General features: G+C 37.3%; 1 protein-coding gene and 1 long non-coding RNA gene across 3 annotated transcripts in view; one reads left to right on the top strand and one right to left on the bottom strand.

Annotated features, from left to right (window-relative positions):
* Positions 1-27,958, bottom strand: part of LOC121016178 (uncharacterized) — a 366,104-nt gene that overhangs the window by 256,834 nt on the left and 81,312 nt on the right. The window lies entirely within an intron of this gene.
* Positions 36-26,515, top strand: RGS13 (regulator of G protein signaling 13). Of its 2 annotated transcripts, XM_040453609.1 has the most exons (7): positions 36-250; positions 1,539-1,609; positions 4,839-5,022; positions 7,052-7,120; positions 11,037-11,098; positions 24,239-24,405; positions 25,556-26,515. In XM_040453609.1, the coding sequence occupies exons 3-7, from the start codon at positions 4,961-4,963 to the stop codon at positions 25,736-25,738; spliced, it is 543 nt and encodes a 180-aa protein (XP_040309543.1). In that variant the 5' UTR covers positions 36-250; positions 1,539-1,609; positions 4,839-4,960; the 3' UTR covers positions 25,739-26,515. The 2 variants fall into 2 exon arrangements, with proteins under 2 accessions (XP_040309543.1, XP_040309544.1); XM_040453610.1 differs by lacking the exon at positions 4,839-5,022 and having other exon boundaries at positions 43-250.

The following is a 27,958-nucleotide window of genomic DNA, read 5'->3' as shown; positions in this document are numbered from 1 at the left end:
CACTAGCGTCCCACAGCACTATTTTCCATATTCAGCCAAACCTCTTTTTGCATAGATACATGTGTAAAAACAGAACATTCATAGAGAGGGCAGAGTGCCATCAAAGGTAATTATAGAGACAGTAAAGTTATTTTATGCCAGGAAAAATATAATGCTGGCTGTCTCATGGAGCTTCAGCACCTGATTTCAAAAGGATCATACCGATAGAAAATAAAATTTAGCATGGTGGACCGTTCTACAGGATATATTTGTAAGTATACGATTCCATAAAATAGTTGATGACTACAATAATGTTGGCTCGATGTAAATGACTAGTGGATGTTTACTTTAACAGCAGGACCGCTGGAAGTGTTAGCTTTCTTCTAAGGAAAACAAACAAACTGCCAAACACATGTTTGCCTGGCCTAGGCTTTCTATAATTAAAAAATACTTATAGTCACACATGTATAAATGCAGGTTCTAAATTGGGCAGTAAAAGAAATATTACTGGCTTAGAGTAAGGGATACTCTCATTTTATGTGTTTTTTGGGTGGGATGTACATGTTTAGATGAAGATATTTAACAAAATCAGGTATCTCAGAATTGTTTGCTTCAAACATCATACGTTATCAAACAATTAGTTCCAACACTGGATTAGCTGTGCTGACTCCATGTATGGATTGTTGTAAGGTTTACATGAGATATCGTTAATTTTTATTTTACAGAATTTCTTCATTCCTTAATGTTATGCTTAACCACAACTACGCACAAATTACTTGCTTTTTGAAAAGCAAGAATTCTATGTACTGTGTCAAACAAAACCTCACCAAAATGTAAATTGCTCCAGGTTTTTCTAAATTCTATGGGATATTCTATATCATAAAATAAACACATTTAAATGCAGAGATTATATTGAACAGAATGAATTTATCACCCGTCAGGATAATAAAAACATTTAAATATGTGAAAAGGTGAAAATGAAGACAATTAATTTATTTTCGTATTGCTTTGAGAAAGATTTCATTTAAATGCTAGCTAAAGCTTGGATTGTTCTGGCATAATATATATCCAACTCAATTCATCACTAAAGCATTTATAAACCCCTCTAAATATTAGATTATATAGATGAAATGTATACTTTCTTTAAAATAATCAAGAGAAAACATTGGAGGCAAAATCATTTTGAAAACCTAATACTATGCTTAGAGTGTAAAAGACCATACTAGTTTTACCAAGAGGATATTGAAAATTTTTTAAAGATAAGAAAATTAATGTATATTGTTAACATAAGATAAACAAAAAAAATATTTAAAGAAAACCTAATGGAAAATACAAATGAAAAGTATAGGAATTTTTACAATATCAATGTATGAAATTAATAAAAGTTCTAGATAAGGAGTTAAATCAAAAATAAGGATAACCATAATCTAGCACTTACATAGTGAAAAAATTATTTACTTAAAATATAAGCAAGGTATTTATAGAAATATTTTGCGAAATATGCATTCTCCAGGAAGCACACAATAATTTTTTGTTTTTGTTATTTATCTTATTTTTAGGTCAATGGAATTTTTCCACATACCATACTACTAACATGAGAAAAAAATGATTGTTGTTGATTTGAAGCTTGGTGAGTTTCTCCAATTTAAATCAATTCTATTTCATATCCATTTAGGTCATTCTTTCACAGAAACTCTCTTTTTGCCAAAATAGAATTTTAGTTCTATGGGATATTTGAGGATAATTTTTATTTTTACCAGTAAATGACAAGGTATTCTCTAATTCCAAGTAAGTTTATTAATTTACTTTTTTTTTGGAATTACCAAAATTATTTCTCCAAAGTTCTCAATTATAAATATGAAAAGGTTTCACCCTGTCACTCTAAATTTTGGTAGTAACAAACTGTAGATGCAGGTGTATTACTTAATGGTACATACTGTCGAAAGCAGGATTGCAGATATTTCTTTTTAAACCACTAGCTGTTCTTGGAAATTCTTTGTCTTCAGACTGAATTTTATTTTCTTCATTTTGTCAGATAAAATTCTTTTCTAACTTTAGAGGTATGAGAATTTTAATTTCTATTTCTTCATCTACTTTCCATCTTCCAAAATTAGTTTAAAAGATTTCGTTGTTTTTTGTCTCCCTGTTTAATCTCTATTCTTCTTCATGTTAAGTTAAAATTAACTATAATTTTAGCAGTGTTTTGGCTAAAAGAACCAATAAGCTCAAGGCGGCCAATCTGTTCTATTATCAGAAGCTGGGTAACCTGTTTGTGAATTTATCTCTTGGTTTCAAAGTAGAAGGCATTATGAGGATATGGAGAATGTTTTGTGGTATTTCAGCAAAGGAGTAGTGCACAGTGATAGCAAATCCACTAGTAATCAAAAGAGGGAGGTGCAGTGGACATTTGGTTTCTGAGATCTTAGAAGATGAGCAGTAAGTCTCCAGCAGGTGAGCAGGGATATGGTGCACAGGGACTCCTATACTGGGACAGCCCCCAACAAACTCCAGCTCTTAATGGACTAGAAAACCAAAGAACTTACTAAAACAAAACTGCTTTGTGATCTATTTATTTTATGCATAATACATCTCTTACATAATTCTGTCACCAAATATTTTATTTACTTTGGATGTTTTTATATCATTATATTCTATTGGTATTCTATAAGTTAATCAATTTGTGAATGACCTAGAATACTAAACAACATATAAACAACTACTTACACAGGATTATCAAATAGTATTTGAACATAACACTTCAGCGAATTTATAGTCTATTAGGAGTAGAAAAGTCAGAAATATAAATAACATTATTTTCATACATTTATATCACACTCTTTTTCCAAAGGTCACCCAACTAATGAGCGCCTGGGGCCAGAGAACCTCTGAATCAGACACGTAGCTGAATGCAGGGCTGCTACTGGTCTATTCAGAGCCTTTGTTGGAATTTTAAAAGATAGCCTTTCCACCACATGGATGAATGGATGAAGCCCCACATGGAGGCCCATAGCTTGACCTCTCCTCTCTGCTAGACCAGGCATCTCCATAGAGGAGAAATCTGCCTAATTGTAAGGGTTAGCTCTGCTGGTCTGTCTTCTCTGAGCTCCTCTGGCCAAACAAATCCTTCCCAGCCACCCCGTCGCTTCAACAGGACACACTTGCCCCAAAGTGTCTGCCCTGATGTAGCAGACCAGCTAGTTCTAAAGCTGGAACCCAGCTGCTAATATAATGTGCAAAAATTGAAATCTAGGAACACAGCAGCAAACAAATGAAAAGAAGGAAGAGTTGCAGGAAGTATGCTAACACATTGAAGAATGGATAAGGTCAGTTGGAAAACTTACAAGGTCTGAGCTGAAATTCAAAAAGAGGAAGGAATGCAGTCCAATAGATGTGTGTTTCCTGCGCATACAAAAGAGCTTAGGAAATATTTCCTGAGTGACAGAGTGCAAGAAGCTGAAAGAAGGTCAGATTAACTGGAACAGAAAGTTTTTGCATATAAGCATTTTTCTAATCTTTACAATTCCATTTTAGGGAAAAGGAAATTAAAAATCTAAAAGTTTACTTACTGTGTGCAAGGTCATACAGCTAATAAGACCCTGAACTCATGCACTTATTTGCCTCCAGAACCTAGAATTATTTTAATATACCCAGTCACCTGTCAGGAGCTGTGGGAACCCCCTAAACTCTAATGCATCTGGAAATCACTTTACCTTTGCCATGCTTCTGACCCCAGTGAGTGTTGAATACTAAGACAGTTCTATCTTTACCAAACAGTTCCATTAAAGCTCTTTAAAAATACATACTAACTTGTAAATAGACATGAATTGTACCTTTTCTTAATTTGTTTAAGTTTATTTATTTATTTTGAGTGAGAGACAGACAAGGAGTGCACACAAACAGAATAGGGGCAGAGAGAAAGAGAGAGAGAGAGAATCCCAAGCAGGCTCCACACCATCAGCACAGAGCCCAGTGCAGGGCTTGAACTCACAAACTTGAGAGTCGGTTGCTTAACGGACTGCGCCACACAGGCACCCCTAGACATGAATTTAGTTACAGAAATCACTAATGTGCACACATAGCTCTAATACACCAAATGAAGAGACAAAAAGATATAAAAAATTGTTAAATGTAGTAGATAGGGAGAGGTCAATGCCGAGCAGAAGACAGTGATGACTAATTACCCTGACACAGGATGGAAGGAACTTCTTTACCATCCTCCTACTTAGAAGAAGAGAAGCAAAGAGTCACTGCGTAACCTACATCATAGAAGTGATTACAGAGATGAAGAATCTTAATTTTCATTCAGGGCCCAATTATGGAAAAGATCAGTTATTAACAGCCAATGTAAGAGATTTCTTAGCCTCAATGATTTCAGTATTAATCATCTTCAGTCAGATTTATCTTTCTATAAAAAAAACTCTTGTTTTCAACACAGCTATTATTTACAGACCTCAGTGAATTATTACTACAACAAAATAGAGCTCAACATTTAAGGCTATCCAGAATCTAACAGCACACACAGATATATCCTTATAATCAACGCTCTTTTTTGCTTGAACTAGTTTGAATCTATATTTGCAATCAAAAGAGTCCCAACTTTGTTTTTGTTTTTTTCCTGTAGATCTACTTAGCTACCTTGTCCCTTGTTCCTCCTTACGGTAGAGAGACCCATACAGAAAATGAAGTCCATCAACCCACAACACCCATAAATTCCTATCCCCAAAACTGCAAATATACTTAGATCTATGCCCACTCCAATGACGAGAAAACAGTAATTTCTTCCTCTAGTTCTTTAATGTCCTCAATCTGAATTTAACGCCCACAGTCTGAATTCTGGTTCCTTTTTTTTCCTTTTTCAGAAACCTGAAAATCTATTGATTTTCCTCCTTTCGGCTGTCTGCAACTTTTTTCCACGGACACCATTTGCCAATCTCAGGGCATGTCAGCCACATTGCAGACTTTATAAACTATACTCCTAGAGATGTGCAGGCCAGAATGGCCAAACAGCATAGTCCTGCTTCTCTGTCTCTGTTATAATACTCGGTCAGTGGCTTTCATCAGAAGGAAAGGAAGAAAGGGAGAGAGGGAGGGGAAAAAGGAAGGGATGGAGGGAGGGAGAAGGAGAGAGAGGAAGTATAAGTAGCCCTATATTTGTCCAGGTCTCCATTTCCTCTTGCTTTTTCTCCCCTCTTGCTGCTGCCCTCCCTGTTCTGCCAAAAGCCTTCTCACCAAGGTTCTTGATAACCTTCTTGTTAGCAAATCGATGGATAGTTTTCAGTCCTTTGTTCTCTTCATCTCTTCCCAGCTCTTAACACTCAATTGGCCAGTCTTTGCTTTTTGATAACTCATTCTTTGGTGTCTTGGTACCACATTACCCTGATTATCCTCCTACAGGCTCCCTTTTTCAGTCTGTCTCTGAGTCACCTGTCTTGGGAAATCTGTTTTTCTCAGTACATACTCTCTTCTTGGGCCACCTTGTTTTTTCTTTTGGCTTCTATGTGTTTTATAAAAACTACCACCTCTACCTTGAGGTCAAATCTTTCACCTGAACTTGTTTCCTTTCTTTCTCCCACCTTCCATATCCAGTACATCAAGTTCTGGTAGTTCCTCCTCTACCCCATCTAAAATCTATCCTCTTCCCTCTGTCTCTACTGCCACCTTCCTAATTTAAGCCTATAATATCCTCACCTGCACTCCTGCAGGCACCCCTTAACTAGTCTTCTGGATTCCGCCTCTGCACCATTACAATCAATTCTACTCACAGAACCAATTTCAAATGTTAACTTGTCAAATATTTTAAAACCTTCAATGATTTTCCAGTGTCTTACTATGAAACTGATCGTGTGTATGACCTAACATGCCCAGCTTCTGCCTATCTTCCAACTTTATCTCTCATCACTTTCTTGTGGCAACAAGCATTTTTGAATGTGATTCTTGGTCCAGTCTTAACTCTCGCCTTTTCCCTCCACTTTCTCCCTGCCAAATTCTATATTCAAGTAATGACTACATTCATTTCCTCAATTAGGACATAACCCATTGCCCAAGCTTCCCCATCCCCTCCACTCAGCACATTCCTGCACATCCTGTAGGTTCCAGCTCAGCTATTAGTTTACTGGAATGTCATCTCTAACCACCACCAAGGCTGGTTAGCTTCTCCTCCTGTGTGTACTCATGGGCTCCTGGACTTCCTGTCTCAAAGTCCCCATCACATGGATTTTAAGTGCTTGCTAGTGAGGACAGGAAGAGGAAAAGGCAGGATCTTTGCACATAATAAATGTTCAGCAGATGTTTCGAAGGAGTCAATAAAGATTGATATAAGAACTCACTGTTATCCTTAATAATTCATGGTATGTAAGTGTGCATATGTTTAGCAAAATATTTCCAGCTCTCATTATAAATTGTAGATTTAATTACTCTTAAATTTTTGAGTTGTTTTTCAAAGTCCCAAGTTGAAAACCTTCTATGACATACATTGTTATATAAAGCCTGGGCTGAGTACAGGCTGAGTATTGGGCTGAGTACCTCAATTTTAAAGCCAAGGTCACACTGCTGAGAGTGGGGAAAACCAGGTAAGCAACCCCCCTCTCAGAATTCACCCCTAAGGAGGCTTGTTTTTTTTTTTTAGCCTTTTACACTATTTTATGTGGCTAATGACAAAAAAAAAAAAAAAAGCAAATTCTTATTTAATAGATTGAGAGCTCTTTCTAAAACTAAGAATTATCCAAAAAAGGGAAGATGTGGGAGTTGACTTTGTTGTTAGTGGGCCCTAAATGGGAAGCTCTTTCTCAGTGAGCTGCATTTTTTTAAACACCATTATGATGAATAAGTGGCCCAGATGGGTTCTAAAGTCACAACTCTAAGAACCTATATTCCTAAAAAATATTTATGAGATGAGTCTTTTTGTTCTCCTCTCTTCTCTCTGCCCCTGCCAGTGACTGTATTCCATTAATTTCAAAAACCCATGCTTATTTTTTCATGATTTATAATTTTGGGTATTCCTGAGACATTGACTCTAGCATATAATTATTTTAAATGACTAAATTACACTAAGTATATTTCTGTATTGCTTTAGAAAAATGAGCAGGCGGACTTGTTGGATTTGCAAGCCTTGCAGAGATGAATCTCAGAGGCTCCCATCAAAGTAAGTAGCATTTAAATTCTATGGCCACCATAATGCGTATTTACCACATGATAAATAGGTGTACATTTACTCAACTGCTAATTTAATATATTTTGTTCAGAATGTAGAATTTGCATTTACACATGAGTAATTCCACCAGAAGAGCAATCATGTATTACACTAAGGTTTCATTTTCATTAGTTATGGTTTACACTTGAGAATTAAGCAAGTTTAATGTTTCTACAGTGTCTATTATGAATAAATACTGAGACTTTTTCTAACATTTTATATTGTTTATGTTAAAATGAGATTCTTTATCCAAAATATTTTTTTCATGATTCAAACCCTCCATCTACAAAGTGCCAGAAACCTCATGTCCAGTTGGAAGAAGTGGGACTGGGGAGGTAACCAAATGCTTACCAAGCTCCTGAGGCTCTTGGATTTTTTGCCAAAAGAAAAAACGTAGCTATTTGGATGGGAACGGTGACTGTTGAAATAAAAAGCAGAATGCCTCAGGAGGGTAACAAACCATTTGATTGGAGTTTCCACCTCAGGGTTCCCAGGAGTTTAACCAGAGGGCCTAACTTTAGTCCACGTGGAATACTCTGGAATACTCAGTCGTAGCCACATCTCCCTTGCTAGGTCAGAGCTCCTGGCATGCATGCTCCACCCCCTAGTACCTAAATGTCCAAAAACACTTAAAAGCATTTGTGTGAGGTGGGGAAGAGGCTGCAGTGGTAGGTGGAAGAGACAATAAGGCCCAAAGCTCAGCATTTTAAACAACCAGGTGAAACTACTACACTAAACAGGCACGTGCAAAGAGGAAGATGAAACAGGTTAATTTGGGAATAGCTTCCTTCTCTTCTGCTGGTGACTCCCATCGAGTATCACCATCTGGGCTCACATGTCTTTCTACTTGCCTTGCAGACCCCCCACCCCCATCAGGGAAGGGAGAGACCAAGGAAAGAGAATTCACATTCCTGGCAAGCTGGTAGATAACAGTCACTTGCTAGGTGCTTTACTTTCACGAACTACTTTAATTTTCCAGATAGATAGCTTTGAGAAATAGATATTATCCCCATTTTATAGATAATAAAGCAGGGGCTCAAAGATTTGAGGTAAAACCAAAATTTATTAAATGCAGCACTGGAATTAGAATTTAGGACTGTCAGATTCCAAACACTCTCCATTCTTGTTTCCATAATGACATGAGGTCTCAGAATACTCCCCTGTTTTTTATTAGGAAATCCAGGTAGGTGAGGAGACAGAGGTGTTTAGAATTATTAGCATACAGACAGCTGAATAGCCATGGGACAGCATGAAGTTTGTGAGATGCTCAGAAAAAATTACAAGCCAGATGGGATTAAGCCAAAACCAAATTTCATTTTCACAGTTTTTTAAGTTTATTTATTTTGACAGAGAGAGAGCACATGGGAGAAGCAGAGAGAGAGAGGGAGGGAGAGAGAGAGAGAGAGAGAGAGAATCCCAAGTAGCCTCCACACTAGGATAGTGCAGAGTCTGATGGAGGCTCGAACTCATGAACCATGAGATCATGACCTAAACCAAAATTAAGAGTTGGTCACTTAACCAACTGAGCCACCCAGGCACCCCTCATTGCATAATTTTAACACCAACCATAACCACTCCAATCATGGTCTATCTCCCTAAATCTCATGAATCTTAGAGGCAGAAGAATTCTCTAGCCAACAAAGTACCAACACTTTATTTTAAGCTAAGCCAAGACAATGATGGCCTCTTCACTCATGTTGTAGATTTTATTTTTTCCTATATAATGAGAATGGGTGGGACAGAGAGGCATGCCACATACCTTACCTAGCACTTACCATTTTACTGGATGGAAAAGGTTACCTGAGGTTACTGTTTTTAAAGTTCTTAATAACAGAAAAGAACAGTGAGTCAGATACCATTTCATGGAAATGTTTTTTTTTTTTTAAGCAATCTTTACAGCAGTATACTGTTAAGCCTCAGTGCTGATGCACATAGTCCATCTAAAACTGGCAACAGCCATCTGAATTTGCAGAAAACAAAAGATACTTGACCTTTTTAAGATCTTGATATTTTTCCATGTTCTAGGTCATTTTTTAACCTCTTTAACTAATCTTCCTTCATTGTGTTAAGTACCTACTAATGCTGATGGCTGTTCCCTCAAAACCAATTATTGAGCAAACTATACCAAAAGTAGCCAATGGACAGGGTTTGCTTGTATCTAGAGCTATCTGATTATATGATGTTATTGAAAACTGGAAAATTAAGAATGAACCATTGTAAACTGAAATAATCATAAACTGAATGGCAGTGAACACAATGATTATTTTAAAGGAGAGAAAATAAAATGATTTATATGTAAGAATACATAGTCACTTGCCAATTCACCTCACAAAACCCAGAAAAAATGAACAGAAATGAAGCTTCAAACCGTATCTTTCACAGATATTTTTGAAATTGTAAATGGTTTCTTATACTGTTTATTTACATATTATTCGCAGTACTAAAAATTCAAACCTTCAACACGTAAAAAAAATTATAGCAAATAAGAGAGAAAATACCTACATCAAGTAGATATAGAGTTAATAACTTTATTCTATGAATGCATGCAAAGAAGCTTTGTGGATGAATCCAAGATGTGAAGAGTCTAAATGGCAAACACATTGCTGGTGACAGCAGCACACAATACAAACCCAAATGCAATTTGGCAACTTACACCAAGAACCTTAAAAATGTGCATTTTTGACCCACTTTAATTCTACTTCTGTGAATTCCCTCAACAATTACCTTATTTGATCATAGCAAGCCTTAATCACAAGTTTTTATGCTAAAAAGTGAGAAATAATCAAAATGCTCATTGAGAATATGTAAACTATAGAATGCTCCCTTGTGGAATACTCAACACTCCTCGGTGACTAGCAGTGATTATAAATCTACAATTATAAGTTATAACATAATAAGTGGTTATTAAGACTATTGTGATGACATATAAAAACTTATTAAAAATAATATATACATATATATGTACACACTCACAAAGTATGCACACACACAAACACACATGCAGAGTATGGCTACTTCTTGGTTAAAACACACTAACACACACATAACAAAAACACTAAAAAGAAATCAAAAATATTAATAGTAGTAATTCAGGAATAGGTAAATTACAGGACTAAGGGTGCTATAGATCATGATCTTGTAAAAATTTATCATATTTTCAAATTTACATTACTTTCATAATTTTGTTTAATTTTAACAATTTAGAAAGTAAAAATAAAATGTAAAAGATCACAGAAAGATAAATTTCCTTTTAAAATCACATACAAATATGGGGCGCCTGGGTGGCTCAGTCGGTTAAGCATCTGACTTCAGCTCAGGTCATGATCTCAGAGTTCGTGGGTTAGATCTGAGAGTTCATGGGGTTAGCCCCACGTTGGGCTCTGTGCTGACAGCTCAGAGCCTGGAGCCTTCTTGGGATTCTGTGTCTCCCTCTCTCTCTCTACCCTTCCCCCACTCATGCTCTGTCTCTCAAAAATAAATAGACATCGGGGCGCCTGGGTGGCGCAGTCGGTTAAGCGTCCGACTTCAGCCAGGTCACGATCTTGCGGTCGGTGAGTTCGAGCCCCACTTCAGGCTCTGGGCTGATGGCTCAGAGCCTGGAGCCTGTTTCCGATTCTCTGTCTCCCTCTCTCTCTGACCCTCCCCCATTCATACTCTGTCTCTCCCTGTCCCAAAAATAAATAAATGTTGAAAAAAAAATTTTTTTTAAATAAATAAATAAATAGACATTAAAAAATTTTTAAAAAACACATACAAATACAGTATAGCTATATTGTGGCATTATTTTCAGGATCATATATTTCTATTTAATTCAGCAAAACCTTGAGAATATTTTGATGCAATGAGCACCTTTTGTTTCTTTTCAAAGCATTACTTTGGAGGAAGTGTTACAGTGGGCCCAGTCTTTTGAAAAGTTGATGGCTACGAAATGTGAGTATGATGTATATGTTGGAATAAACAGTTTCATTCCTAAGAGAAAAAAGTGGCCCTAGGTGACGAACGTATGCAGCTCTTCTCACAGCCTTCAGAATGGCAGCAGCCCCAGTCACAAAAAGAAAACCTGAAAATAGTTTGTCGTGTCAACCACTATTATTTTCTTTGCTGTTAATTAAAACAAGATTAGTCACTGTGAATATTTAGTCTTCACAAGTGTATGTGTAAAATCCCTTGGAAAATATGTCTAAATCGTAACACATACTGAAATATACTGTCTTATCATAGCCTTCTAAAGTTAGAATTTTAGAAAACTCAAAAATTTGCTGCTCTTAGTGCCTTCAAAAGTAAGAATAAATTTTGAGTCTTGATGTTCTAAAACTCCTCAGAGTTAGTTTTCAACTTTATCAGTGTCTGATTTCAGTGGGACTTTATATAAGTCTACATATAGTTGTGTATAAGTATCAACATTCAGATGGTATAAATGAAAGCTAACAACAATGGATATTAGGGAGACAGAGTCATAGGCTCAATGCAAGAAATGAGAAGCATTTGTATTCATGGGAGCAGTCAACTGTATTTGGGTACAAAATTGGGAAATTGTAGAAAATGATAAATATCAGAAGACAGGTACAGGAAAAAATATTGTAAGTACTCAAAGAAAATTCTTTTTTTTTTAAATGTTTATTTTTCTTTGAGAGAGAGACCGAGTGCTAATGGGGATGGGGCAGAGAGAGAAGGAGACAAGGAATCCAAAGCAGGCTCCAGGCTCCAAGCTGTCAGCACAGAGCCCGATGCGGGGCTCAAACCCACAAACCGTGAGATCATGACCCAAGCCGAAGTCAGACACTCAACTGACTGAGCCACCCAGGCGCCCCATCAAAGAAAATTCTCTTGTTTGCTGAATTTGATATTTTTTAATGGAGTTTGTTCCCATCAAATGGTTGCTAATTTTTGCCTCTACATCTCTTTTTATTTGAGATTCCTTATTAGTCTCTGTATGAATATTTCATCTGTTTATACCTATTGACTATGGAAGGGGACTTAGCTATGCTACTTGATCGTTCAATTGATGAGATATGCAGGTGGTAACTCTGGGTAAAGTACTTCCTGTTACTCCTGGCAGTGACCATGCTTCTGGGGCACTTCCTGCTCTCTCTGCACAAGGGCCCCTCTTGATATGGAGACAACTATCACTGTCTGACCCAGAGGGCAATTAGGGGAGATGTAGACCCCTGGCTCCTCCTACAGGAACACCTTCATCAGATATTCTGGCAATTACTTCATGGCCCCTCCATAGCACCTGCAGACTTGGATCACTACCTGAACTCCCACCTATCATAACAGGCCTTTCCAATAAGCATTTGAGACCATGATTTACTTGTGAACCCTGCCTTTTACTTTTCAAGTATTCCTCATAGTTTGTGATCCAAGTTGCCAACATGTGAATTTTTAAAAATATATTTTTTGCAGGGTGCCTGGATGGCTCAGTAGGTTAAGCTGTGGACTTTGGGTCAGGTCATGATCTCGCGGTTTTTGAGTTCGAGCCCTGCATTGGGCTCTGTGCTGACAGCTCAGAGCCTGGAGTCTGCTTCAGATTCTGTGTCTCCCTCTCTCTCTGCTCCTCCCCTGCCCTCTCGCTCTCTCTCTCTCAAAAATAAATAAACATTATATATATATATACATATACGTATGTGTGTGTATATATATATATATGTCAATTTTAGAACAACGGGATGAGAGGAAGAGACAAAGGCATATGTTTAGTCAGCTATATTGATTGATCCACTGCTAAAGAATTTGGATTTCAGTCTCAACTCCTGGTAATTCCTGTTTTGCCATATCGCAGGTTAATCTCTCTCTTGAAGTAACAAATTCTCCACCTGTAACATGAGAGTAATATCACCCATGTTTTCAGCATTATTGTTCAGGTTAGACATAAAACACCTAGCTTAATGGCTGAGCAGGTTAGGCACACAATAATTGGTAGTTCTTTTTATTAGTAACAAGGTGCATGTCTCTGAATACCATTCCTTTTTCTCTGAGGCTTACCAAGAAGTTCAAAATCCCTAACTTGGCATTCAAGATTCTCTACACCCAAACTCAGTGCACTTTTCATGATTTAGCCACAGCTCTGCCCCTTCACATAACACACCTGTCGGCCAGGGTGACCGTTGTTCCGTTGGCTACACCGGCAACACACCTGTTCCAGGCTTCCCCTACTAAGTCCTGTCTACTCTGTTATCCACACATCTTGGGTAGTAAAATTCAACTTCCACCTTTTCCATGAAACTTCTTAGAAATACTTGCCTTCTCTCTTCCATTAGTATCATTATTTATTCTTCTTCTTAGTACAGCTATTTGGTGTATTGGGTTTTTTTCTGCACTTTCTCAGTAGATCTTAAATTCCCTGAGAGCACAGATCAAGACGCATTCACCTTTCATCTCCCGTCCCAGAGACTAAAAATAATGTGCTTTGTATCTAATGGGTATCCAATAAGTGTTCAATGAGTAAATACAAGACAAATACTAGTAAGAAAATATCAAAATGTATTAGGCCACATTATGTAAAAGTTTCTGTGCCAGTCCTGGAGCCCTCATAGACAAAGTAAATAAAGTTAATTGTTCGGTAATGATCTCAAAGGAGAGCCTAGCTAGAACTAGCTACTTCGACATCTAGTGTCATGAAAATAAGCAAAGTTTACAGAAAAGATGAGGACAGGAAGATAGCATACTGTTTTTTATAAAAACCAGCAAAAGCAGGATAAGAATCTTAAGAGCAATCTAATTACTGTGAAATTCATGTAAAAATTTAATAATCACATAATAAAAAAGATGATAAAACAATTCATTCTATGGACCATCCAATCAGAAAGATAAAACTAAAAAAACAGACATTAAATGCCAGAAAATAAAGTGTGTTTACATTAACCAAGGACACTGGTAAAATGTGTTCTCTGGCTAAGATATGTAGATGCCTCTTTTTACATAGATTAAAAGACTGTTTCTAAGAACATGTAGTCAGAAACCCACTTAGGAAGGAAATGTATTAAGTGTAGTCCCAATAGATGAACAGGAATTGGTTTAACCCATGTTTGCTGGACAGTCATTAAGTAATAGTCATCACAACACTGAATTAAATCAACTTCTTCATGGGGAGAGAGGATCCAAGAAAAGCATCAGTTTAGGGCAGAACCCTGGTAAAATTAAGACCTTAGTTAGAAATTAAGAACTCTAGGGGCCCCTGGGTGGCTCAGTCTGTTAAGCGTCCGACTTCAGCTCAGGCCATGATCTCGCGGTCCGTGAGCCCGAGCCCCGCGTCGCGCTCTGTGCTGACAGCTCAGAGCCTGGAGCCTGTTTCAGATTCTGTGCCTCCCTCTCTCTCTCTCACCCTCCCCCGTTCATGCTCTGTTTCTCTCTGTCTCAAAAATAAATAAACGTTAAAAAAAAAAGTTAAAAAAAAAAGAAATTAAGAACTCTAGTAGTCTAGATATTGTTTAATGATACATTAATTGGCAAACAAGTTAATTTTTTAAAAACAGTACGTGTGCTCAATATCCATTTAGTAAATCTTAAGCACTTAGGTACCAGGCAATGTGCTTGAAAAAAACAAAATTCCCTGTGCCCATCTACCACATGAAATAACACAGAAAAAAAGGTAGATTTTTTTTTTTTTTTTTTTTTTTTTTTACCAAAGACTGAAAATCTCCCAGAAGAGAACAGGGGAGCTGCTATTTATAGCACTTTGGGGTAAAGTAGAAAATGGTGATGGAAACAACTTCTAGGAACAGCCGGAATGGCATTTTAAAGGCAAGGCAAATACATATTTTTTAAATTTTTTTAATTTTATTTTTTTAATTTACATCCAAATTAGTTAGCATATATACACACTTTTTAAAAATAATGGCCTTTGGCAAATTTTTCACTAAAGACTGATTGTCAGGGTTTGGTTTGGTTTTTGGTTTTTGCTTCCAGAGTAAAAGTGGTTTTATGAAGCTATATCTTTCCCTTGAAGAGTCTATTGTTACATTCAACAAGCAGAAGGAAGCTCTAAATCCAGAAAGAAAAACATACACCCACCTTTCTTTGACATAAAATTACTTGCAAGGTCCAGTTAGGACAGCCTCATAGAAGACCAGCATCTAAAATACGTACGACTTGTGATAGTAAAATGTGTGCTTATGAAGTGCCCTATGTAAAAGGCTGAGAATCTTGAGGCCTCAAAAAACTGCCAAGAGCAAACTGCTTTGAGTTTTAGCATACATTATGGAGTGTGATCTCTGAGCAATTAAGTATTTATTGAGTTCCTACTATGTATGACAGAAGGACAGTGGAAGTGCTTTCTTTTTTTATTATTTAACTTTTTTTAAATGTTCATTTATTTTGAGTGAGAGAAAGAGAGAGACAGAGCATGAGTGGGGTAGGGGGAGAGAGAGAGGGGGAGACACAGAATCTGAAGCAGGCTCCAGGCCTTGAGCTATCAGCACAGAGCCCACTGTGGGGCTTGAACCCAAGAGCTTTAAGATCATGACCTGCACCAAAGTAGCCACTTAACCGATTGAGCCACCCAGGCACCCTGGGAAGTGCTTTCATGAAGGCACAGATAAGGATAGATAAAATATATGTGCACCATATATTTGTGAATCACTGTAACAAAGGGAGACTAGAAATACAGGTCACCTAGCACAAACCTACTATGTATGGGCTAAAAGGTGAAGATAGATGAGAAGGAATGGCAGGTCTTTGGGAAAAGCTTCTCACAAGAGGCAAATTTGAGCTGGAACTTGATTCAGACTGTTGTAAAATGATGAGGAGGTGTGACTGGCAGTATGTTAAAGATAGTCAACTATTTTAGAAGTAAGTCCAATATAGATAAAAGCTTCTTTGAAGGAAGAGATACAGTACGTAGGATTCCTCAGGATTTAGTGTAAAAAATGGCTCTACAAACTGGAAAGGGTCAAGAGTGAAAAATAATCAAATCAAAATTTTGACTAATCAGTTTTCCTTTTAATTAAAATGACAAAAAATGGTACCAGAAAAAACAACACATATGCATATCTGCTAAACCTCAAAAGGTGAAGGTAGAGGTTGCTCATTGATATTTGAGTAAACTATGTTTAATATAAATTAAAAGAAATCACTAAAACTGCAACTAACTTCTTTGGATGATTCATTCAATGCTTCCAAGTGTCTGGCAATCCTACCAAGCGCTGAGACAGAGGTGAAAAAGACCTGTAAGGTCATTGTGCTCAGCTCATGTGCTCCCTCTAGAGGGAGGAGATAGACAAACAAGCAAATAAATTAATGAAAACATTCATTCCAGTAAGTGTTAAATGCTTTGAACAAAATAAAAACCAAGTGGTATAACAAAGAAAGGCAAGTATGAGAGGGTAGTTCAATTGGATAATTAGAGGAGAACTGTCAGGAGGCACAAAATTTGAGCCAATTGCTGAATGATGAGAAGTATCATCAAGCTGATGAGCAGTCAGGCTGGGATCTGGGGGGCACAGTGGCCCACACAAAGGAAAGCCATATTCAAAAGACCCTGAGATGTGACTGAGGTTAGTGTCTTCAAATAACTAAAGAAGTTCAACATGACAAGAGTATAGAGCCTTATTGGCCACATGAGTGGCTTTAAACTGAAGAATAACAAGAGTCAATGTATCCTCCAGTTCTCTTCTGAAAAAAAGAGGCAGAAAGACCAGTTGGAAGGCTATTGAAATAAACCACATAAGACCAGAAGTCAGTGGGGAAGACAAAGCCAAGAGTACTTAATATATAAACTCTAACCAAAGCCATGGGACTATGAGATTACTTAGCAGGAGAGTTCGGAGAGAGGAGAGGAGAGATCCAGAGATGGAGCTTAGGTGGACACTAATATTTCTAAATCCAGAGAAGAGGAAGAGTCAGCAAAGGAAATGGAAAAAGATCATCAGGTGAGTTAAGGGTGACCAAAACAGTACATCATCATGAAAGGCCAAAAAGAGCATGTTTCAGGAAGGGAGCTGTGAACTGTGGTCAGAGACTGCTGAGAAGTCAGGTAATATGATGAAAGAGCAGTGACCATTGGATATGGCAATATGAAAGCCAATGGTGCCTTGGGAGGAACAGTTGCAGAGGCATGGGGATGGCTAGGACAAGAGGAAGCAAGGCCGAAGATATAGGGCATTATTTACATAAGTTTTGAGATGAAGGTCAACAGAGAAAAGAGTAGCAGCTAGAAAGAGTCATGAGGTCAATATTGGAAATATAGGCAACAGACCTTGTTGATTTTATTTGGGAAATACAGCAGCATCATTGTGGATGATGGCAACCATCAGAGAGGAAGAAAGTGATGACGGGGAAGACAGTGGAGACAATTTTAAGAGCAACAGAGAAATGCAAAGCCATGGAGAAAGCATAATTAGGTAGAAGACAAAAAAGAACTGTTTGGACATTGTTTTCCTATCAGAAAGAAAGTTAGAAAGGACATGTACCAGTAGAGGTAGGTCGGTTGATTTGGTAGAGAGAAAATGAGGGAATCTCTGCGTGAATAAATCAGTGTTCTCAGTGAAGACTGAGGCAAGGTCATCAGCAGAGAGCTGAGGAGAGATGTGCTGGGACCTTAAAAAGAAAGAAGAGGGGCGCCTGGGTGGCTCAGTCGGTTGAGCGTCCGACTTCAGCTCAGGTCATGATCTCACAGTCTGTGAGATAGAGCCCTGCATCGGGCTCTGTGCTGACAGCTCAGAGCCTGGAGCCTGCTTCAGATTCTGTCTCCCTCTCTCTGCCCCTCCCCTTCTCATGCTCTGTCTCTCTGTCTCAAAAATAAATAAAAACATTTAAAAAAATTAAAAAAAAAAGACGATATGAAATAGCTTCTGGAGAGTTAAAGAACCAATTTAAAAATTGTAGCTATATAAGTTGTCTCTCACATGAGTTTACTGTATAGATGGAGTGCTCAGAATAACTTTAATTAGCAGACAAACCTAGTATTCACAGTACAATCAATGGTATAGTACCATGAGCAACATAGATAGATGTGTTCTTGAGAGATATTTTATCTATAAACCAAGATACCATGGAATGGTGGTAGGATGACTGGGTCATGTTGAGTGCCCACTTAAAATCTGCAGAGATGATTTGAAGTGTGAAAGCCCAGTTACATATTTTTCTATGGCCTCTTCAGTTTGCTCCAGACCAGACATAGAGTTCAGCCATTCTAAATAAGCAGGTGTTCTGACTCACAGAGTTGGCATCACTATTAATTTTGGTCAAAATCAACCTTCAGTGTATGGTGTACTTTCCTCCCTTTCTCAGTTATCACAACCACCTGCCAACAGCCTCGGAAACGCCAGGTTGGATACTATGGGATTATTTTACTGCTAAAGGCAATGAAGACTTCTCTGATTTACACTGGCCGGTGCATCCTCATCCTGACACAAAGCAGGCATTAGAAGCTACTAATGGATATTGCTGTCCCATCACGTACATCCTGATCTCTAAGGCAGAGCCCCTCCTTCAGCTCACTTCCTCTGTGACAGATTCTGTACTGCTCACTGTGCATCGACAGCCTCCTACACTATCATTTATTCTACCCTCTGCTAACCACTGCTGTTGCCATGGCTCCCGTCAGCAGCCCTCACATTCCCTGCATGGCCAGGCCACAGCCCCTTCCCTCGGTACTGTTTCTCTTCTCTAACTTCTCATGCACTTGTTCACCTTGCAGGAAGAAAAACAAAACAACAAAACCTGGCCTTTTATAGACACCACTGTTCAATTAGTGCATGTTTGTCTCCCTGTCCAAAAAAAAAAAAAAAGTAACAACATGCCAGGTATAATCCTCTGGTCCTTGGTGCTTCCTGGATGCTAACAATTAGGGCACGCTTCTTCACTTTTCAAAACGTATGGAGATTCACTTGAAAACATAGAAGCACGAGGAATCTGAAAGCCTGAACTGACAAACCTTTTTTAGTCAGTACCTGCTGTCCATCAGGCAGTGCATAGGCACTGGGCATAGGAAGGTGGAACTGGGGTCCTAGTTATCAAAGTGTTTGCCTGTGAGTAGGAGAGTAATCAAAGTAAATCAGTAGATACAACACACTGTGGTATAGGGTGAGAGGGAACTATCATTAAAATAACTGTAGACTGGGTGCTATTTGTCAACTGACAGGAAGCACTTACCTAGTTGGGGAGGAGGAGGTTGTTCCAGAGAAATTTTTCCAGAAACAGATATTTAACCTCAGTCTTAGATCCTAGTACAAAGCCTACCACACAGGAGGGAACTGCATATACAACAGCGTGGGGGTCGCACACTGGTTGGCCAGGAGCAAGGCTCAAACAAAGACTGTTTCCAGAAGTGACAAGGGAAGAGGATAGAGAGGTAGGGAGCACTGTATCCTAATGGGCCCTGTAGCCACTGCCAAAGTCTGGCTTTTTTTTTTAATTAGGGCAATGGGAAAAGGTTGAAAGGTTATAAATAAAGGGTTGTGGCCAGATTTTTGCCTTAGAGATTTTTCTCTGATAAAAGTGGAAAACAGATTGAAAGCAGGTCAGGTAGATGAACTGAGGCTTTTTTCAGATTAGGTGGCTTACAAATATTTCTCAAAAATCATTAAAAAATAATCTGTAAAAGGAGAACAGAAGATAACATAATAAATATAACAGATAGCTTCTTTAATATACAAACAAGTCTGAAAAATTCCAAAAAGACTAACAATGCAAAAAAAAAAAAAAATTCCAAAAGATTTGAAATTCAGTAGGAAAGAAAAAATGTTTAGGCATTAATATTTTAAAAGTGCAAACTAAACAGTTACAAGTCACTGGTTTTACCCCATCAGATTGGAAAGGATGGAGTAAGCAGACACTTTCACACTGTTGTTAGTAATGAGAACTAATGAAATCTTTCTAAAAGCAATTTTACAATAGATATCAAGAGTTTCCAAAAACATTACATCCAATAATCTAGGAATTCAATTCTTTTAAATTCATTATAATAAAATTATTACTGATGCAAAGATTTACACACCAAATATTCAATGTAAAATAATTTATAACAAAAAATGGGAAACAATATAAATATTCAACAATAGTAGGGTAGCCTAATACAATATAGAGTTGTCTTGCAATGGACTACTGTGTGACCCTTGAAAATAAAAAGGAGAAAATGTTTCTGGGGCACATTTCTGGGCAGCTCAGTCGGTTAAGCATCCGACTTCGGCTCAGGTCATGATCTCAGGGTTCATGGGTTCAAGCTCCGCGACTGGATCTGTGTTGACAGCTCAGAGCCTGGAGCCTGCTTCAGATTCTGTGTCTCCCCCTCTCTCTGCCCCTCCCCCACTCTCGCACGCACTCGCTCTCTCTCAAAAATAAATATTAAAAAAAATGTTATAAAAACTGTTTCTACATATTAAGTATGAATGAGTGACACAGAATTGCTTTCACATTATAATGCCAGTAATTTGCATGTGTATCTGTGTTTGTATAGACAAATGAATTCTAGTTAGATAGAAAGTTAAACATTAACAAAGGACTGAAAGAATAAAGAAAATATATCAAATCGTCAACAATCATTATTATCTTTTTTAGAGGTTCTCTGTATTTAAAAACGACTTATAGTACTTTAAGTTACATTTATAAGAGAGAAAAATCATAAAGGATTAATATCACAGAAGCGAAACTGGAGAAACTCAATAAAGCAGATTTACTTTCAAACTTCAGGAAGAAGCTAGTACAGTTATAGAATTTATTATCCCAAGTGGTACAGATTGAAAATAAACTAGATGTAAAATCGTTTTAGGCACATTTCTGATGAAAGACTGCTGCATAGCACGATTTTAGGATCTATTTCATGGTGTAAGCTTTTTCCCCTTGCAGAAAACAATCCTGGAACAGATGGGCCACTGCTCTGACTCAGCCAAGAGGAATGCCACGTTTCCCTTCCACATCAAGAAACTGACATGTGTCACCTTGTGTGTCATAGAAAATACTAATTTCCATGACTGGTTTAAAAAAAAAAAAAAAAAAAAAAACAAGCTACAGAGTCCCAAAAGCATCACTCTCATTCTTAAGGGAAAAGCATACACTATGTATGACATAAACCTACTTTTTCCATCCTCTCAACTTAATGAGCAATTCTGTTGTTTATCTTTATTCACTCTGTGCCAACAGAGTCACCGTCTCTTTAATGCTCAGAAAGGAGAATCATTTACAACTTCAGAATGGGCTACTTTGGGCTACATGGCCTAATTTGGAAAAGGCTTTTCTACCTTTAAATTCACTTGTTGTATGAGTCATTAGAAGTTCTAAATTGAGTAATTCAGTTCCAACTTTAATAATTACTCAGATTCCTGGAACACCGTTATACAAATGCGCTTTCAGCTGCTTGCCTTGGTTAACTTATAAAAATTCTGTAAAACACACCAGCCATGTGAGTTTACTTAATCTACACACCAGAATGTTACGTGAAATATCAGATAAGTTCAAATGGTCCACGTCTGCTTTCAGGTCCAGGTCAGGTTATGATGCAGTAAAACACGACATTAAAATCCCACTAATTTATTTATAAGAAACATTCATTTCTTGTTTGTGCCACACAGTGACTGAGTTCAGCTCCACCTCCATTCTATGTCTTCATTCTGGCCTTCAGGCAAAAGAAGCAGGTCTTTTCCAGAATGTACTCTTTGCATGACCGTTTGAAAGCTCAACAGCAGGCCACCTGCTTGAAACTTCTGCTTAAAGCCTTTTGCTTACACCTGCGTATGGCAATTTGCATGTATTTCATTGGGTAAAACAAATCCAATGGGCAGGGCCGATATAAATGGGACATAAAAGTATAATCCTCCTATGAGAATGGCAGGGAGTAACTAAGATCAATACTACAATCTACCATATTATCAAATATCTATATAAAATACAAATTGCAAAACATGGATGGCCTCATTAGCAAAGGACTTGAGTATATGGAGAATTGTTGAATCATTTGGCCAGCCCGAAAAGATCCTTCCTCCACTTGCAATCAGGAGAGAAATTAGAGAAGGCCATACAGATGCCGGCAGGTTCTGAAATGAGAATCTCTAAATATTTTACTATACATTTAAGCTAAACATAAACACAAATTCAGAATACTATAACACAGACTCTAATATTGGTTTCCAAGTCATCTCCCTAGTCCCCACTCACCCATGCACTCACCCATCCGAGTACCTGGCACCTATCATTCCAGGATCTACAGATTTTATCTGGTATCCCATTTTTTCCCTGTTCCATAGCTCATTTCTTTATTTTAGGACTTATTTTCTGTCCCTAATGAGGTACGCACTCAAAATTCTACTAAGTACAAAGTACTAAGTACAATATCCAGACTTTAAGCCAGCTTTAAGTCTGGCTTGTTAAGCCAGAAATACCTTTCTGTTTTGATTTGTTTTTTGTTGTCGTTGTTGTTGTTGTTTTGTTTTGTTTGTTTTTGGTTTGCCTTTCCATTCAGCTGTTTCTCCAACAGGAGCTCCAACTGCTACAGGTATTGGTTCTGACCTCAGCTTTGTGTCTGTGATGAGGCAAGGCACATCTTAAAGTTAGTTTGGTGTGAAAATAAACTTCTTGTTTGAAATCTAAGATAAAATATATTCCCCCATTGGGTAGAAGTATCTAATCCATATTACTTCCTATGTTACAGTTTTATACACGCTCTACCCCCATTTCATCTGTCCTCTTAACTCAAGTGATGTTCCTTTCAAACCCTTTCCCACTCAATGTCATGGAGGCTTCACTTACATGATAATAATGAGACATGCTCTAATTTTGTGTATTACTAAAATGGCACACTTCTTGCAGATTACCAGTTTTTCCCAACCCTAATCCTCCTTAGAAGGGATCTGCCTCTATTTGAGTTTATCTCTTGAATAAAAATATCTTAATTGTTATCTTTATTTTTGTATTACTGCCAACAGAGCCAAGTAGAAGCCAAGGAGTCAAGGCTTTCTAGTGCTAGAAAATTCAATCCAATCTCTTACGTGAAGATCCAGGAAAATCTGATTTTACATTGCTATTCCATCTGATTACCATTATTTCTTATAACAGTCAATAATACTGATAAAATATTTTTAATCAAAATTTTATATTTGGTCACATATTCAATGTGCCTACACACACATTTCTCTTACTGTCAATTAAAAGCTATGTCATTTCATCATTTAGAAATTCAATTTCTCAGATATGCCAAGAGACATCCTAGTCACCAATGAAGTTCTGAGAGTGTTCATCTTCGATACTGAGAGTACTTGGTCCTCCCAAAGATTCATATTAATGTGTCAGATTTGTGAGAGCTTGTCTAACCCTCTTCTTCAAACACTAGCTCCTACAAAATAGAGCCTCAATCAGAAAAGCTCCTTCCACATGCATGTCATTAGCCACTCAGTCCAGAAATGCAGTTTAAGACAAAAACTAAGAATAAACATCTCTGGCATCAAATGTCATTTGATGACTGTGCTGCACATACCCATTGTCCTGCTCTTGATTTTGAGATAGTTTCCAACACCCCATCTGAATTCCATTCTTTGCCTGGTCCTTCATTTCTAGTTTGAAACATAATGTATGAATATAAAGTTGAACTTTTCATCCATCTGTGTTCTCCTGCTCAGATTGGATATTGAGAAACACCCCAGGATGTACAACTTGATCAATTTATTGCTCCTACATGACTTGGGTATTTTTCTTTCAACCTTGACCTGCCTGTTGAGATTCTAAACCTTGCTCTGACCCTCCAGTTTGGCTTTGAGGGCTTAGATTTTTTTGTTTCAGTTTCATGATCAGAGCTCTGTCCACTGATGCAACTTAAGTCTTCTTTCTGGGTCCTTGTGACCTCTTCTATCCTAGACCTACCCACATCAGTAGACATTCTCCTGAGTGACTCAGAATAAAAGAACGAAGGGGTAACCACACCACTGACTGGCATTGTCAAAACATGCTTCAGATTTATAGATCTAAGGTGTGATGTGTGTGTGTGTGTGTGTGTGTGCATTTGTGTGTGTCATTATATAATACTCACTTGTTAAATAATTTGGAGCTTTGATTTAAACTTTAGTTTTAATCTGCATTAAATGTTGTTCAGATTTTTTGATGATTTGACCCCCCAAAATAAACTAATTTCTCCATTACTTTTAGATGGTCCAGTAGTCTATGCAGCATACTTAAAAATGGAGCACAGTGATGAGAATATTAAATTCTGGATGGCATGTGAAACCTATAAGAAAATTGCCTCACGATGGAGCAGAATTTCTAGGGCAAAAAAGCTTTATAAGATTTACATCCGGCCACAGTCCCCTAGAGAGGTAACTACATGACAATGATGGCTAATGGAAATCAGTACATCCCGGGGAAGGACGCTAAAATCTGTCAAGCACACATATGCACCAGGCACTTTATATCCAGTACCTCCTATTATGCTACAAAATCAGTATTGTTAACCTTATTTTACAGATAAGAAGCCTGAGAATCTGAGAAACTACCTTGTTCAGTGTCACATATCAGTTAAGTGAAAGTTAGGATTCAAAGTTAGGCCTGTCTGGCTCCAGAGCCTCTTGTCATTAAATTATCTTAATTCCTTGGAAAGTTTCTTTTTTAAAAAAAGAAGTCCTTGTAAGAAGAATTGACTTTGCTAGAAGGAACTACAGATACCATAAATGGGCGTGTTGACAAGCCCAGTAGTGTTGGGAAGAGTCTGCACCACGGCACCAAAGCTCACTGCTCACCTCAGTTCCAAACCGGCAAATCCAGCAAACATTCACACTGACGCCACCACCGGTCACTTACAACTGCCTGAAGAAATAACGCCATGAGCGAATGACGCGCTAAGACCCCTTCTGGTAGAGAGAGAATAAGGAATGAAAACTCTTGTCAAGGAGATAAGGGTAGGCTATGATATATGAGATTCCTATCACGCAGACAGTCCTACATTATCATCTTGTTCCTCAAAACTCTTGTCTGGAAATCACTTGGTTTATTGAAATAACCACTTCTCTCCTTTATTTCTCCACTTCTCTTCACTCTCTTCCCATTTCACGGCATATTCAGTGAACAACATTCATGACTACTAAGATAAACTTTAAAATAGTACCGACTTCCCTTTTCCTTAAAAGAGATATTCATCTCATAAACTTCCTTGTTTGTAGACTCCACTAACAGACCACTTGCATCTGCTTAAGTAAGCAATGGTTACTGAGATTTCCCTGGTCTTGGGCTTTTTTGTTTTGTCTTGTTTTTTCAAACTGGGATATGGAGGTGGGTGTTTAGTTTAAAAAAAAAAAAGCAAAGTTTGTCTCTTATAAGTCATTTTAGATACCTATGAAACTTGAGACAAAATTACCCTATTCCACTAAGGGAAAAAAAAAAAGGAGAGTGGGGAATAAATTAAACCTTTCCATTATAGTTTCTGTCTTCAATTATACCTACTTATGCTGTATGTGTAATTTCACTTTTCAGATTAACATTGACAGTTCAACAAGAGAGACTATCATCAGGAATATTCAAGAACCCACTCAAACGTGTTTTGAAGAGGCTCAAAAGATAGTGTATATGCACATGGAAAGGGACTCGTATCCCAGGTTTCTAAAGTCAGAAATGTACCAGAACATTTTGAAGACTATTCAGCCCAACAATTCCTAACTAATACTCAAAAGTGTAAATTGAAGATGGTGTATTGAAAGTACTGGCTTTGTTTTTTTAATTCACACACACACACACACACACACACACACACACAATCAGAAGTAGAATAGGAATGAAATAGAAAAAAAAACTATAAATTAATTTCTTTTAATTCTCAAAAAAAAAAAAAAAAGCAACACAGATCCCCAAAGGGATGGGGTCCAGAACAGTTACAATATGAATAACATAATTTATGGCATGCCTATGTAGCTCAGTTAACATATGAGGAGAAGGAAGGTCTTCATTACACCAATATTAGAAAGTTTTTACTGTAGTAGTCAACAAATGGATGTTTTCTTATTAATAAAATTTTGCTCGCATAATGCATAGACCAGTTCTTTAGAAATTGTAGCGATATGAGTTGTCTCTGGCATGAGTGCACTCCATAGATGGAGTGTTTGTATTAACTAATCAGTAGACAAACTTGGTATTTGAAGACAGTCAATGGTATAATATTATGAGCAATATAAAAAGATGTGTTCTTGAGAGATATTTTATCCGTAAAATTTTTCTACTATTATACTCAAACTAAATATAATATATAACAAATATCTTCTACATGTGAAAAAATCATGGTGATTGTAAGCTATTAAGAACGTATAAAATACTTCATTTATTCTTATATTGATAGAAAAGTAGAAAATTTGGTTCCTGTATTTCAAGAATTGTCCTCACAATGTGAATTTATAATGGTCCTGGTAATCAATAAATCCAAATATAATCTAAAAACTTTTATATCTGTGCCTCTTTTAAAGACACGATGAAGTTATTTTTATAGCAAAAGACTGTTTCTTATCTATCCTGTCATAGCAACTTCTTAGAATTTGTCAGAAGATAACAGAGGAAAGAACTCATATCAATTTCACTTGTTTTGTTTAGCATATAGCATAGCATATAAATTTTCCATACAGATGGATAAATATTCTGTGGCTTTTTTTTTTAACGTTTATTTATTTTTGAGACAGAGACAGAGCATGAACGGGGGAGGGTGAGAGAGAGAGAGGGAGGCACAGAATCTGAAACAGGCTCCAGGCTCTGAGTTGTCAGCACAGAGCCCGACGTGGGGCTTGAACTCAGGGACCGCGAGATCATGACCTGAGCCAAGTCGGACGCTTAACCAACTGAGCCACCCAGGTGCCCCATATATTCTATGTTTTTAATGAAGAACAAAATACATAAAATATTTACTATGAATTTTCCAAAAATTTAACCATATAAAATTGTTGTTCAGGATTTTTAGTTTTACTATGAAAAGTGTTTCTCATGTCTCAGATTTGACTGAAATAGCATTACTATTTTAAAATACCTATAAACTTATGCTGTATGGCATGAAAATGAATACTAACGATAATTCTTCTCAATCAGCAAAGGGTTATTATAACACAATAAATATTTGGGGGTTATCTCTGAGAAAGAAACTGTTTAAAAGATATTTCCATGAAAAAGTATATCATTCATTAATATGGATCTTAGTTAAAGTAAAAAGTGTTACCATAGTAGTCTAATTTTACATAGTTCACTGAGTTTTATTTTCTGTTAAAAATACCAATATAAGAATACAGATTGACATCTTAGATATCTGAAGTTGATGATGATGCCTAGCCATAAAAAAAAAAAAAGTTTACACATGTTTCAAACAGTTTTATCCCACTCTGTCAGCAAATTAATGTATTTATGGACATATATTTAAGAAGTGTTATACATGCATAGTCATAATACATATAGTTTGAGCAGTTTCAGAAGACCTGGAGCCCTTCTCATTCAAATTGTACCAAGTCAGCCACTGACACAACCAATAAATTGAATTGGAATAATCAGCCTTCTTTACTACTTATCTGTCCCCTCTAGGGGGTATTTATACTCCAATACAGGATAAGTCTAGAACTTTCAGTATTGCTTACGCACTGATTTTTCCTCCTGAATAGGGTCTCTCTCTGTTTAGCTATCCCAAGACCTTCATCTCACATTGGGTCAACAAGGTGCCACGTGGTATCATGAAACGAAAAGCTTTGGGCTGAGGAACAAAGCCATGGATTGGTTCCTGACCACTCAGCTGATGTTGTACCATTAGTAACAGGAGCTCTCATTTGTCTCATCCATCAAATAAAGGGGAGGGACTACTTGGTTTGACTGGGCCACACACAGTGAGCACTTTATTACATCCCATTACTAATGTAT

The sequence above is a fragment of the Herpailurus yagouaroundi genome, unplaced genomic scaffold, assembly GCF_014898765.1.
Source record: "Herpailurus yagouaroundi ecotype Mexico unplaced genomic scaffold, PumYag 209, whole genome shotgun sequence".
NCBI classification, from domain to species: domain Eukaryota; kingdom Metazoa; phylum Chordata; class Mammalia; order Carnivora; family Felidae; genus Herpailurus; species Herpailurus yagouaroundi.
This window is presented reverse-complemented; position numbering and strand designations above follow the sequence as displayed.

Excerpts from the sequence above, each read along its gene's own strand:
- RGS13 (XM_040453609.1), top strand. The coding sequence starts at position 4,961 with ATGTGCAGGCCAGAATGGCCAAACAGCATAGTCCTGCTTCTCTGTCTC. Across the intron at positions 5,023-7,051 it reads TGTCTCTGTTATAATACTCG|AAAAATGAGCAGGCGGACTT; the intron begins GTCAGTGGCTTT and ends GTATTGCTTTAG. Across the intron at positions 24,406-25,555 it reads GGCCACAGTCCCCTAGAGAG|ATTAACATTGACAGTTCAAC; the intron begins GTAACTACATGA and ends TTCACTTTTCAG.